We start from the raw sequence: 14,795 nt of genomic DNA, 5'->3' as shown, positions 1-14,795 counted from the left end.
GTGTTATCAGACCTAAACTCAGCTCAGGTGTTTTGTCATTAATCCCCCATCAAAAACAAAAAAATGGTTAGATTCATCACATTTTGATTAATTTAATATTGAAGATGACCTATAAAGACATTGCTGCTACTCCATCTTAGCTGTGCAAGAGTTGAAATATAGTAAATGTTTTTGTTGTATGATAGTGCTGCCATGTTGCTAATATGTGAGTTTTGTTCAGCTAATTGCAAGCCTGAGGCAAAGCTGCTGAGACTCGCTAAAACCAATTGCCTGGAAGACCTTTTAAAAGACTTTAGTTTTGCCTTTGGCCAGGAATGAAAGATCTTCATTTTGACAACCATTGTAGCATTGTTTTAATACAAAAGCACCTAATGAATAGCAAAAGAACCCTCCACATTGTGAATAACTTGTGATTAGTTACAGCATCAGACTGATTTAACAGTGATGTTTCTTCTAGTTAACACCTTACATTATTTACAAGGCCTTTCTTGGCATCTGTTCATTTTTATGTTTTGTTTCTTTTTGTTTTATTTATTTGTTCATGGGATGTGGGCTAGGCCGGAATCTGTTGTCATCTCTAATTGCCCTTGAGAAGGTGGTGATGAGCTGCCTTCTTGAACTGCTGCAATCCATGTGGTGTGTGTACACCCACAGTGTAGTTAGGAAGGGAGTTCCAGGATTTTGACCCAGTGACAGTGAAGGAACAGCGATATCGTTCCAAGTCAGAATGGCTTGTGACTCGAAGGGGAACTTGCAGGTGGTGGTGTTCTCATGCATCTGCTGCCCTTATGCTTCTAGATGGCAGAGGTCGCTGGAAGATGCTGTAAAACGAGCCTTGGTGAGTTGCTGCAGTGCATCTTGTAGATGATACACGCTGTGTGTGTCGATGGTGCAATGAGTGAATGTTTAAGGTGGTGGATGGGGTACCAGTCAAGTGGGCTTCTTGTCCTGGATTATATCGAGCTTCTCAAGTGATGCTGGAGCTGCACTCATCCAGGCAAGTGGAGAGTATTCCATCACACTCCTGACCTGTGCTTGTAAATAGTGGACAGGATTTGGAGAATCAGGAAGTGAGTTACTCAATGCAGAATTCCCAGCCTCTGACCTGTTCTTGTAGCCACCGTATTTATATGGCTGGCCCAGTACAATTCCTGGTTAATGGTAACCCTCAGGATATTGATGGTGGGGGGATTCAGCAACAGTAATGCCATTGAATGTCAAGGGGCAATGGTTGAATTCTCTCTTGTTGGAGATGGTCATTGCCTGGCACTTGTGTGTCATGAATGTTACTTGTCACTTATCAATCCAACCCTGAAAATTCCCCAGGTCTTGCTGCATATGGCCTCAGAACTCTTCAGTACCTGAGGAGTCCTGAATGGTGCTGAACGTTGTGCAATCATCAATGAACATCTCCACTTTTGACTTTATGATGGAGGGAAGATCATTGATGAAGCAGCTGAAGGGACCTTGGCCACTACCCTGATCTCCTGCAGCAATCAGCTTCCTTTGTGCCAGGTATGACTCCAACTAGTGGAGAGTTTTCTCCCTGATTGCCATTGGCTCTAATTTTTCTAGGGCTCCTTGATGCCACAGTCAGCCAAATGCTGCCTTGATGCCAAGAGCAGTCACTCTCGCCTCACCTCTGGATTTCAGCACTTTGGTCCATGTTCGGACCAAGGCTCTAATGCGGTCAGAAGCTAAGTAGCCCTGGTGGAACCCAATCTGTGCACCAGTGAGCAGGTTATTGCTGAGTAAGTGCCACTTGATAGCACTTTCAGTGACTCCTTCCATCACTTTGCTGATGATCAAGAGTAGACTAATGGAGTGGCAATTAGCCAGGCTGGATTTGACATACCTGGACGATTTTCTACATTGTCAGGTAGATGCCAGTGTTGTTGCTGTACTGGAGCAGCTTGGCTAGGGCACAGCTAGTTCTGGAACACAAGTCTTCAGTACTGTTGCAAGAATGTTGTCAGGGCCTATAGCCTTTGCAATATCCAGTGCCTTCAGCTGTTTTTTCATATCATGTGGAGTGAATTGAATTGGCTGAAGGCTAATATCTGTGATGCTGAGGACCTCAGAGGGAGGCTGAGATAGATCATCCATTTGGCACTTCTGGCTGAAGATGCTTGCATCTTGTCTTTTCCACTGATGTGCTGGACTCCCTTATCATTGAGAATGGGACTATTTGTGGGGCTCCCTCCTCCAATTACTTGTTTGATTGTCCACCACCTTTCACGACTGGATGTAGCAGGACTGCAGAGCTTAGATCTGATCCATTGGTTGTGGGATCGCTTAGCTCTGACTATCAGTGCTGCTTCTGTTGTGCCATGCAACTAGCCTTGTGTTGTAGCTTCACCAAGTTGGCACCTCATTTTTAGGTGGTGCTGCTCCTGGCATGTCCTCCTGCACTTTTCATTTTACTTCCACTGAAGGAACTTTTGAGATAGTAATGCAAAATACATTTACAATAAATCCATAATATAAAATAGGTTATAAATGGCAAATATAATAGAAACAAAACATGCAAAAATATTGAGAAGGATCTCCTCACAAACTATTAATCTTCCTTTTTTCATTTTAGGTGCTGAAGAACCTGTTTGGTATTTTCAGCATTTTCTGTTTTCCTGTAAGTTTTTGGTTGTTGGCAGTTGGTCGGATAATTAAAGACTGAATTGTTGTAGAATATATTGCATTGGTAGAGCACATTATCCCAAATAACCTTAACAGCCTTGAAGAGAAAAAGATAAAAAGATATTTTGTACCTTACTTTGTGGATTTAATTTAAATTGTGTAACTTTACCAGATATTTCTAGTAATGGGGTAGTTAATTTCAACACAATCACTGTCACATTGGGTAATGCTCAATTTATTAATAATAAAACATAATTCTGGGAATTTAGGGTAAACTGTGGAACTGAATAAGAAACCAGTTGAAGAAAACGAAGGCTATCCCATAGAGGAATTATGTTATAGTTTGGGTAGTGGAGAGGAAGTACTGGGCAGGGTACCTCAGGGTTCAGCATTGGCACCATTTTTTTGTTTCTAATTTACATAAACGACAGAGTTTCATAAACTCACAGCTAAGTAGTTGCACTTGCAGATGCTACTAAGTTGAGAAGCAGTAGAATCAGAAGGGGCTGTTGAGAAATTACACAGTAAGTTCCACATCATGTATTTGTGTGCAGTAATATAGACCATATGAAATGTCGCACATAGGAAGGGAATATAGATGAAACATGTACTGAATGGATGGTGTTGAAATAGCTGAAGATGATATTTTAAGACACCTAGGAGTCTTAGTATACTCAATGCTGAACATGTCCAATCAATGAAGAGCAGCAACCAACAAAGGATGTTGAACATAATCAAACAGTTGAAAGCATTCCAGAGTAGGTAATGACACATTTTATTATCATCTATAACCTTCAATACTGCATCCAGTCTGGCCACCAAAAAAATCGAGTGACGTTCAAACACAAGACAATGCAGAAAAAAAGTGAGGCCAATTCCCGGTGCCAAGTTTATAGGTTATGACAAAGGGCTGGAGAAGCCTAGGCTTTTCAACCAGGAGGAGACATCTGAGAAGCAATCTTATGGTGTTATGGAGTATATGGGTGATGTGTTTAAACCTCCATTAAATGCTTTTGCATGGCTGCACAGTAACATCCAAGGGTCGACTTGTGCATGACCTGTGCGGTAACTTTTACGCCATGCCACTTAGGAGAGGATTGTCATTTGTGCAATATATAAACAAAAATATGCTTTTTGGAATCCAATAGAAACAATTATTCAACCTATATTCTTTAAGATAAATTGGAACAGAAACTTGGTTCCGTAAGGGACAAAAGCCCTAAAATACAACTGACCTAATAAATAAATCAGTGTGGAATAAACAAAATAATTTACCTTACATTCATGCCTCATGCGCCAGACGAAAATGTCAGCTTACCCTGCTATAAGCTACATTAAACTACGGTCAAATTACTAAAAATATATGTTGCATCATACACAACAATTGCATATCAGTGCATCAAAGGGCACTTCTTACTATGCTTGTGCTGATGCTGATCATTTATGTAAAATTGGGCGAGGTGTCTATTTTCCATCACTTGTTTGTGTTGTTTGCTGGGATACACAAAATCCACATACATAATGAAATGTGAATGGGGCCAATGTGCTATCATTCTTCCAAAGCACTACAATGAATTAAAAAAACTGTCTGCCATTTGCTCTTTATTCAAGCAATTAGCCGTGTAATTACATTTCTGATTGAGTAAATGTGGTTTGTAAACAGTTTCTCATGACATAATGCGTTACCTCATGCAAGTGTCAGATCCAATTAAGCTGCAAATGACTCTCAAGTTTATGCTACAGTTACTGATGAAATAGTGACATTATTCCTAAAAATGCAATACATCTAATGTGGCTTGTTACTTACACTCTTTTTGTGTGTATTTTTACTTTTAAATTTACAGTCCCGGACGATCCCCTTGTTTCTATGACAATGAGATAGTAATGATGAATCATGTGTATAAAGAAAGATTTCCGAAGGTGAGTAGTGATCAACTGTTTAAGGGCAGCTGCTTAATTCAATATTTATGCACATGTATTGCTCATTATGCATCTGTTTGTTCTCTATGAAGGTAAATCCAAAAATGTCTGCTTTATTTAACATGTCCATGTAAATATGATTTGTTTAAAATATTTAGAAAATTCAGAAGACTTTAGTACCACTGCCCTTTAGTTGCTTATAAAGGAAGAGGTATCTATAGAGTTTTCACAGATTCCTAAAAATATATTTACTAGCATTCCAATATGACATTCTTGATACTACGCCAATACTCTACCATGCATAGGCATGTTACAACCAGTCACAACTGCTTTTTACCTATAAGTCAAATCAACTGGATTGGTCTTTGCAAATTGTGTGCCACCTTTTCTGATCCTTCTATCTATCCTACTGAAAGAACTGATGTTTCTCTAGCTGACATGGGGAGCCTTATAACTCACTCTTCCTCTTATGTCAGTTCTGGTACTACATTTTAGTTCAGTCGTACGTGTCCCTCTATTGTTTCTTGTAAAGATCCAGCTGTTTGCAACTGCTACCTTGATCACACTGAAGCATCCTAAGTAACTCTATTTGTAACTTCTATGGATCTGATATTAGAGTTACTTGACCCAACAGTATCAAAGAAGAGTGTCAGCTTTGGTTCCACACATCTCCAATGGTTGCTCCTCTTAGTCACTTACCAAAGTTGTCATATCTTCTTTGAATCCTTTTTCACATACCCCTCTTCTATCCTGATGACACACTTGCTAATTTTGCTAAATAACAAATTGTCTTTTTTAGCTCATTTTTGCCTCCAGCTAAATAGTAACAACAACAACTTACATTTATATATGGTTTTAATGTAGTAAAAAGACCTAAGGTGCTTAACAAGAGTGATATCAATAAAGACATTTTTGACATCGAGCCACAGAAGGAGGTACCAAATGATCAAAAGCATGATCAAAGAGATAGGTTCGAAGGATCATCTTAAAATAAGAGAGTAGAAAGGTGTAGGAAGGGAATTTCAGAGCTTAGGGCTAAGACAGCTGAAAGCACAGCCACCAGTGATGGAGTGATTAAAATCAAGGGTGTGCATGAGGCCAGAAATGGAAGAGCACAGATCTCAAAGGCTTGTAGGGCTAGATGAGGCTGCAAAGCTAGGGAGGGTTGAAACTATGGATTTGAAAGAAAGGATGAGGAATTTTAAATTGGGGTATTGTCAGACTGGGAGTCAGAGAAGGTCATCAAGCTCAAGAATGAAGAATGGGATTTGGAGTGAGTTAAGGTATGAGCAGCAAAGTATTGGATGAGCACAAATTTATGTAGAGTGAAAGATGGGAGGCCAGCCAGGAAAACATTGTGATAGTTATAAAGGTAACAACAGTGTGGATGAGGGTTTTATCAGCATATGAGCTGAGGCAAGATCTGAATTGAGTGATGCTAAGAAGGTAGAAGTAGGGAGACTTCTTGAAAGTTAGTTTATGTGGTTGAAAACTCACATCGTGGTCAAACACGACACCCAGGTTGCTCAGCTTAAGATAGTTGCCAGAGATGCAAATGGTGGTCAGGGAATGAAGTTTGAGATGGGGACCAAAGACAATGGTTTGAGCCTTCCCAATATTTGGTTGGAGAAAGTTTCTGCTGAACCAACATTGCATGTTGGACAAGCAGTGTGTCAAATTGGAGACAGTAGAGGGGGCCCAGTTGATCGGCAGTGATGTTCAAGCCTGCATCACTTGTACTTAATGGAGCAAAGATGAGGAGTATACCAGGAAGATGATTAGGGTGAGAGAGAGTAATAGTTCTAATGGGGACAAGGGCATTAAAGGTGGTGAAAAGGGTGTGATTTAACTGTCAATCTTGGTGATTTTGTTCAAGCAATTCTGTCTGCTGTGCCTTCTTGTAGAAGCGTCAAATTTTGTGACCAACAAGACTCTGTTCTTTGGCTTCTAATAAGACCTCTAGTTGTGGTGGCTTTTCTCCCATTTTCCTCAAGATGGGTGCTTTTGTATAAAGCAAACCCATGTCCTATACCTTTTCTTCATTTGCCTAATCCCAGTCAACTTTTTGATCCCTTCAAAAGAATATACTTTAGAATGTGCATAGAAATGTACAGTTCACAGAAAGGCCATTGCAATCCATCTTTCCAGTTTCAGTGAGTGGGAAATAGCTTATTCCACTTGTCTTCCCATGCCCTTCTAAACTTTTTAAAATTCATTTTCAAGATGTGGGTGTCATTGGCCATCACCTGAGAAAGTGACACTGGACCTTTTGTGGTGAAGGAATTGCTACAATGATCTATTTAATTCCTTTTGTTTTTGTTTATCCAGCCCTTAAGAAAGATAAACCTTCTTACTTAGTTATCTATTGCCTTAGTTTTGGTTTTTTTATTTCAGTTCTAGAAGCTGATGTTAACTCTGAAGTTATCCATTACCTTAAAAATACTGGCCAGCTGCCTGCTTGCTAGTATGGTTTTGGCATTGCTGTTCCACTAATCATTTTGTTGCCCAGCTTATGCATATCTGGAACTGATGAATCATCTGTAATTACACTGCACATTTTCAAAACCTTTGACAAGAGTCAGCCCCATGCAGTTAAAAGCAAGTTATAATTATATAGCCTCCCAATAAAGCTCCATTTATTGTTCTGTATTTTATTTTCATATAGCCCTGTGTTACATTAGCTTCATGTTTTTGCAGCATTCTGCCTGCTCTCCTACTCTTTATATCAACAACTTCCTCCACGAATCCATCGTTTGCTGATGGCTGTATTCCACATTCATCAATTTACAGAAGAGAAAAGGAAAAGTTTAGCACCTAGTCCTATCTAATCTCTAAATTCCAATCTTGCTGCACGGTAGTAGCTATGATACTGAACTAGCAACATAGAAATCAGGGGAACAAATCCTGGCAAGACAAGTTGTGCAAGTGAATTAATTAAATCAGGTAATTTGTGTGCTAGCACAAAGAACAATACAAAGAAGCTACCAGATTGTTGTAAAATCTCATCTGCCTCAGTTATGTCCTGGTCTGCATGTAGTTCTAGTCCATTACTAGGCAGTCAACTCTTACTGCCCTCTGACATAGTCTATCAAGTGACTCTGTTATACAAAATAAAGGGAGACCACCACCACAACGATACTGGGGAAAGTAAGAATGGGCGATAACTGCAGTCTCGCCAACATCATCCCCAATCTGCTATAGTCAGGGCTTCTTTAAATTTTTCATTCTTGTTTCTTCTGTGGTCCAAAAATGCTACCCTACGTGCTAACTCTCCTCATGTTTCCACGCTGCATTGAAATTGTAATTTAACACTCAGTTCATCTCGTTGTTTTCTGGTAACTATGGAAGCTCTAGGCCTTACGTCCAATGTATTTTTCCATATTGGTAGATAGATAGCAATTTGCATAGGCAAATCAATTTTTCGGTGAATTAAAATTTGCATCTTCATTTGCCTGTGTACATTTTCAAGATGAGCACTCTACTTTTGTCACATATCCCTCAATCTTTCCTTCCATTTACAGTCTTTGATCCTTTTAAAGCCTGATTTACTGCATTATGTTCTTGTCAACCTTGGTGACATCCTGCCTTTTGGTGTTGAATCTTCAATTTGATCTCTCAAAAGAAAATATAATCAGCCAAATGAAAATACGATTTAACATTCTGTTTTGCCTTCAAAACAACAATAAACAGATTGTAAAGTGCATTGGGATGTCTTCAGGTTGGTAAAGGTGCTTTGTAAATACAAGATCATTTATACATCTGATAAAATGTCTTGCAAGAGAACACCATAGCAACAGTGCCTCTTTAGCAAGTTCTACATTCATTTTACTTAAAATCTAGAAGAGCAAGAAAAATCAGAATTATTGCAGATAAAATATGTCAAACAAATTTCATTCAATAGGCCACGGCTCAAATGGAAGAGAACCTCCAGGAGTTCATCACATGCAGTGCTCCTGAGAACGTGCTGCCACTAGCTGATGGGGTACTCAGTTTTATCCACCATCAGGTAATTGAGTTGGCCAGGGACTGCCTGGCGAAATCCCGTGATGGGCTCATCACCTCCAGATACTTCTTTGAACTGCAAGAAAACCTGGAGAAGCTACTGCAAGATGTAAGTGTGTCTTTCTTTAATGTGGCGGCATTATAACTAATTTGCCTGTTATTATTAAGTTACATTAAAACTTTTCCTCAGTCTCAGGAATGAATATTTTTCAAGTCACACAACAAAACACTCCTGCAGATATAAATAAAAAGAAAGAAATGCAAATAATGGGATCTGAAAGAAAAATGCAATTGTTGTAACCAAAATGTTATCCTGTCCTTTCCCATTGCAGATGCTAATGAACCTGCTATATTGATTTCCAGAAATTTTTGTGCTTGCTGCTGATATGACCTAATTTTGTTACTTGAACATTGTAAATAGGATACTCATCTAAAATCTGGAAATCCCTCTTCTTACCCCTCCCCCACCCCACAACGCCCACATTGAAGACAGTAGTGAAGGCCAACTTGTTGTATTTAAACAAGCTTTTTTATGACAACTGTTTCTGAAAAGCAGTAACTAGAGAGTCAGGGTCAATAAACCTGTGACTATTGAGCTGATTACGAGATCCACAATTGATGACATTTAACACAATGCATCAAATGATGCCATAGGAATACTGTGCAGTTCTTTCAATAATTGTGTAAGTACAAGCATTATACGCTTCCCTTGTGCAATCTTTAAAAGTGTTAAATGACTTCCTTCAGGTGTTGGCTAACCTCATCATTGCAAGCTGTGGGCTGCGCCTGGAATAAGTACTCAGGCTCCGGAATGAGTCTTAAATTTACCATCAGAGATGTTAAACCAATAGCACAAGGGCAGCGTTAAATTTGAATTGCGTGTGATTTGGCCATGATCGTTGAGGATTTACGGTTATGAAAAACATTCTGGAGATAACTGCAGTGGATCTTTCAAGAATATGTAGAACAGCTTGATATATGTTCATTTCAAAAGTCTGTTGTTTACTTCATTTTATGAACTGCAGTAGGATCGTCATTCAGTGATAGCACTGCTGGCTGCAAGTGAAATGACCTGAACGTACAGCTAGCCCACGGTAGCACTGTTTTAAAGCTCCTTGGATCACCACTATCATTGCTGTAGTGTGTGATAATGAGTTTCTCAGCAAATCTTACTTTTGGATCAGTGCTCATTCTTGTGTTTAACTCCCAGCCTTCAGATATTTTATCTGACTGGTTTAAAGTATGGAGTACAAATCCATACTTGATAAAAGTGCTATTTGTTTACGGTTGCCTGATAATATTACAATGAAAGCTCTAAAGCTTGAAGCTTGCATATATCAAAATAATATCAGCTTAACCATGAAATCATTATGTCTGCCTTTCAACAAGAACCCAGAATTCACCGGGAACAGTAACAATAGAGTAAAGCAATTCATACTGAATGCAAATAAGCACATAGGAGCTGGAGTATGCCATTCAGCCCCTTGAACCTGCTGTGCCATTCACAGGCGGTGGTGTAGTGGTATTGTCGCTGGATTGGTAATCCAGAGACCCAGGGTAATGATCTGGGGGATCCGGATTCAAATCCCTCAATGGCATATGGTGGAATTTGAATTCAATAAAAATCTGGCATTAAAGTCTAATGATGACCATGAAACCATTGTCGATTGTCGTACAAACCTATCTGGCTCACTAGTGTCCTTTAGGGAAGGAAATCTGTCGTCTGTACCTGGTCTGGCCTATATGTGACTCCAGACCCGCAGTAATGTGGTTGCCTCTTAAATGCCACTCTGCTAAAAAGTGAACAAAAAGGAAAGAAACCGGGCGGACCACCCGGCATCGACCCAGGCAACGGAAATGACAAAGACAAACCCAGCCCTGTTGATCCTGCAAAGCCCTCCTTACTAACACCTGGGGGCTTATGCCAAATTGGGAGAGCTGTCCCACAGACTAGTCAAGCAACAGCCTGACATAGTCATATTCACGGAATCATACCTTACAAACGATGTCCCAGACACCACCACCACCAACCTAGCGTATGTCCTGTCTCACCAGCAGGCCTGACCTAGCAGAGGTGGCAATGCAGTCAGGAGGGAGTTGCCCTAGGAGTTCTCAACATCGATTCCGGGCCCCATGGAGTCTCGTGGCATGGGTCAAACATAGCAAGGAACCACCTGCTGATTACCATCTGCCGCCACCCTTCAGCTGATGGATCATTACTCCTCCATGTTGAACGCCATTTGGGTGATGCACTGAGGGTGTAAAGGGCACAGAATGTACTGTGGATGGGGGACTTCAGTGTCCAAGAGCGGCTTGGTAGTACCACCACAGACCAAGCTGGCGGAGCCCTAAAGTACATAGTTGCTGGACTGGGTCTGAGGCAGGTGGCGAGGGAACCAACAAGAGGGAAAAACATACTTGACCTCACACTCACCAGCCTGCCTGCCGCAAATGCATCTGTCCTTGACAGTATCAGTAGGAGTGACTACCGCACAGTCCTTGTGGAGACGAAATCCCATCTTCACATGGAGGATGCTCTCCATCGTGTTGTGTGGCACTACCATCGTGCTAAGTGGGGATAGATTTTGAACAGTTATAGCAACTCGAGACAGGGCATCCATGAGGTGCTGTGGGCCATGTGCAGCAGCAGAATTGTACTCGACCACAATCTGTAACCTCATGGCCTGACATATCTCCCACTCTATCATTACTATCAAGCCAGGAGACCAACCCTGGTTGAATGAAGAGTGTAGGAGGGCATGCCAGTAGCAGCATCAGGCATACCTAAAAATGAGGTGTCAACCTAGTGAAGCTACAGCACAGGACTACTTACGTGCCAAACAGCTTAAGCTGCAAATGATAGGCATCTAAGTGATTCCACAAGCAACGGCTCTGCATTCCTGCCACATCCAGTCGTGAATGGTGTTGGACAATTAAACAACTCACTGGAAGAGGAGGCTCCACATATATCCCCATCCTCAATGATGGAGGAGCCCAGCACATCAGTGCAGAAGATGAAGCTGAAACATTTGCTACAATCTTCAGCCAGAAGTTCCGAGTGGATGATCCATTTCGGCCTCCTGCAGAGGTCCCCAGCTTCATGGATGTCAGTCTTCAACCAATTCAATTCGCTCTATGTGATATCAAGAAATGTCTGAAGGCACTGGATAATACAACGGCTATGGGCCCTGACAATATTTCAGCAATAGTACTGAAGACTTGTGCTCCTGAATTTGCCACACCCCGAGCCAAGCTGTTCCAGTACAGGTAGAACTGGCATCTACACAACAATGTGGAAAATTGCCCAGGTATGTCCTGTACTCAAAAAGCAGAACAAATCCAGCGCAGCCAATTACTGGCCCATCAGTCTACTTTCGGTTATCAGTAAAGTGCTGGAAGCAGTCATCAACAGTTCTATCAAGTGGCACTTGCTTAACGATAACCTGTTCATTGATGCCCAGTCTGGGTTCTGCCAGGGTCACTCAGCTTCTGACCTAAACATGGACAAAAGAGCTGAACTCCTGAGGTGAGGTGAGAGTGACCGCCCTTGACATCAAGGCAACATTTGACAGAGCGTAGTGTAAAGGAACCCTGGCAAAACTAGAGTCAATGGGAATCAAGGGGCAATCTCTCCACTGGTTGGAGTCATACCTAGCACAAAGGGAGATGGTTATGGTTATTGGAGGTCAATCATTTCAGTTCCAGGATATCACTGCAGCAGTTCCTCAGGGTAGTGTCCTAGGCCCAACTATTTTCAGCTGCTTCATCAATGACCTTCCTCCCATCATAAGGTCAGAAGTGGGGATGTTGGCTGATGATTGCACAATGTTCAGCACCATTCGCGACTCCTCAGATACTGAAGCAGTCCACGTCCAAATGCAACAAGACCAGGACAATATCAAGGTTTGGGCTGAGAAGTGGAAAGTAACATTCACACTACACAAGTGCCAGGCAATGACCACCTCCAACAAGAGAGAATCTAACCATCGCCCTTGATGTTCATTGACATTACCATCACTGAATTCCCCACTATCAATATCCTGGGAGTTACTATTGATCAGAAACTGAACTGGACTAACCATATAAGCACTGTGGCAACAAGAACTGGTCAGTGACTAGAAATCCTGTGGCATGTAACTCATCTCCTGACTCCCCAAAGCCTAGTCACCATCTACAAGGCACAGGTCAGCAGTGTGATTGAATGCTCTCGACCTACCTGGATGTGAACAGCTCCAACAGCACTCAAGAAGCTTGACACCATCCAGGACAAAGCATTCTGCTTGATTGGCACCATTTCCCCAAACTTTCACTCGCACCGCCACTGACGAACAGTAGCAGCAGTGTGTACCATCTGCAAGATGTACTGCAGGAATTCAGCAAGCCTCCTTAGAAAGCACCTTCTGAACACACGACAGCTACCACCTAGAAGGACAAGGGCAGCAGCCACATGGGCACAACACCACTTTGAAGTTCCCCTCTAAGCCACTCAGCATCCTGACTTGGAAATATATCGCCGTTCCTTCACTGTCACTGGGCCAAACCCTGGAACTCTCTTCCTAACAGCACTGTGGGTGTACCTACACTACAGGGACTGCAGTGGTTCAAGAAGCCATCTCAAGGGCAGTTAGAGATGGACAATAAATGCTGGCCTAGCCAGTGAAGCCTACATCCTGTCAAAAATGAATTTGGAAAATGCCTGCTCGTCTACCTCAATGCCAATTTCTCACACTATCCCCATACCCCTTGATGCCATTTGTATCTAGAAATCTGCCAATCTCTGTCTTGAACATTCTCAATGAATGAGCATTCACAGCCCTTGGGGTTAGAGAATTCCAAAGATTCACTGCCCTTTGAGTGGAGAAATTCTTCCTCATCCCTGTCCTAAATGGCTTTTCCCTTATCCTGCGACTGTGTCCCCTGGTTTTTGCCCCCCCCACCTCCCCCAGCTGGGGGAACCATCCTTTCTTCGTCAACACTGTCTAGCCCCTTAGAAATTTTGTAAATTTGTAACAAGCGTTGATGCAATGGTCTGCAATACCCCTTTATGCATGAACTTTATCACCAGAATACTATGGTATTGCCATTTGTTGTGACTTTTAACCATGAGTATTGATTAGACATCAAAAGCAGGTAGCACATATGCATGCTTCAGTGTATAGCATGTTACTAACTTGGTACCAGACCAGTTATTTCAAGGCTGTTATGTGGTAATATATGCCACTATCTATCTGTAAATATTAGACAATAGGATAGCAGACAGAATTTGCAACTGTGAAGATTTTTCAGTGTGTTTTGGGCCTGATCAAGAACAATTTGCATTTATATGGCACCTTTAACATATTAAAACATCTCAAGGTGCTTCACAGGAGCATTATCAGACAAAAATTAAGAGGTGCACAAGATACCAGAGTTGGAAGAAAGCAGAGTTCTCTGAGATTATAGGGCTAGAGGAGGTTACAAAGCTAGGAAGAGGTGAGGCCACAGAGAGGTTTGAACACTGGAATGAGCTTTGTAAAATCGAGGCATTGCAGGATCAGTGGATGCCACCAGGTGATCGTTGAATGGGACTGGTATGAGTTAGGGTATGGGCAGCATAGTTTGGATGAGCTTAAATTTATGGAAAATGGAAGGTGGGAGGTCAGCCTGGCGAGTATTAAAATAATCAAGTATGGATTTAACAAAAAAGTGAATGAGTGTTTCAGCAGCAAGTGGGCTGAGGCAGTGACAGCCTGGTGATGTTACAGAGGTGGAAGTAAGTGATCTTTGTTTTGGAAAGGATTCAGGATTGGCAAACCGGCTCAGAGCTGAATAGGACACTGAAGTTGAGAACAGGCTTGTTCAGCCTAAAATGATGGCCAGAGAGTGATGGAATTGGTAGTGGTGGGGGCTGAAGACAAAGCTTCAGTCTTCACAATATTTAGCTGGAGGAAATTTTGGCTCACCCAGGACTAGATACCAACAAGCAGCCTGCCAACACAGAGGCGGTAGAGGGGCTGAGGGAGGTGGTGGTGAGGTAGAACTGGGTGTCATCAGTGTACATGTGGAACCTGGCGTGTTTTTGGATGATGTCACAGAAAAGCAGCATGCAGATCAGAAATAGGGGGTCAAGCATAGATCCTTGGGGAACTTCAGATATAATGGTGCTACAGCGAGAAGAGAAACCTTTGATGTTCTTTGTGGATTCTGGGAGAAGAATACATCTCCATACTATGGCATTGTGAATTCCTATGGCATAGGTC

General features: G+C 41.7%; 1 protein-coding gene across 3 annotated transcripts in view; it reads left to right on the top strand.

The window, feature by feature from the left end:
- Positions 1 to 14,795, top strand: part of mast2 (microtubule associated serine/threonine kinase 2) — a 541,117-nt gene that overhangs the window by 440,367 nt on the left and 85,955 nt on the right. For all 3 annotated transcript variants that reach the window (XM_041207758.1, XM_041207757.1, XM_041207759.1), the window contains 2 exons: positions 4,479 to 4,554; positions 8,456 to 8,665. In XM_041207758.1, the coding sequence (XP_041063692.1) occupies positions 4,479 to 4,554; positions 8,456 to 8,665 (286 nt within the window). The remainder of the gene's footprint in view (positions 1 to 4,478; positions 4,555 to 8,455; positions 8,666 to 14,795) is intronic.

The sequence above is a fragment of the Carcharodon carcharias genome, chromosome 16, assembly GCF_017639515.1.
Source record: "Carcharodon carcharias isolate sCarCar2 chromosome 16, sCarCar2.pri, whole genome shotgun sequence".
NCBI classification, from domain to species: Eukaryota; Metazoa; Chordata; class Chondrichthyes; order Lamniformes; family Lamnidae; genus Carcharodon; species Carcharodon carcharias.
The sequence above is the reverse complement of the archived record's forward strand: the minus strand, read 5'-3'. Positions and strand labels throughout refer to the sequence as shown.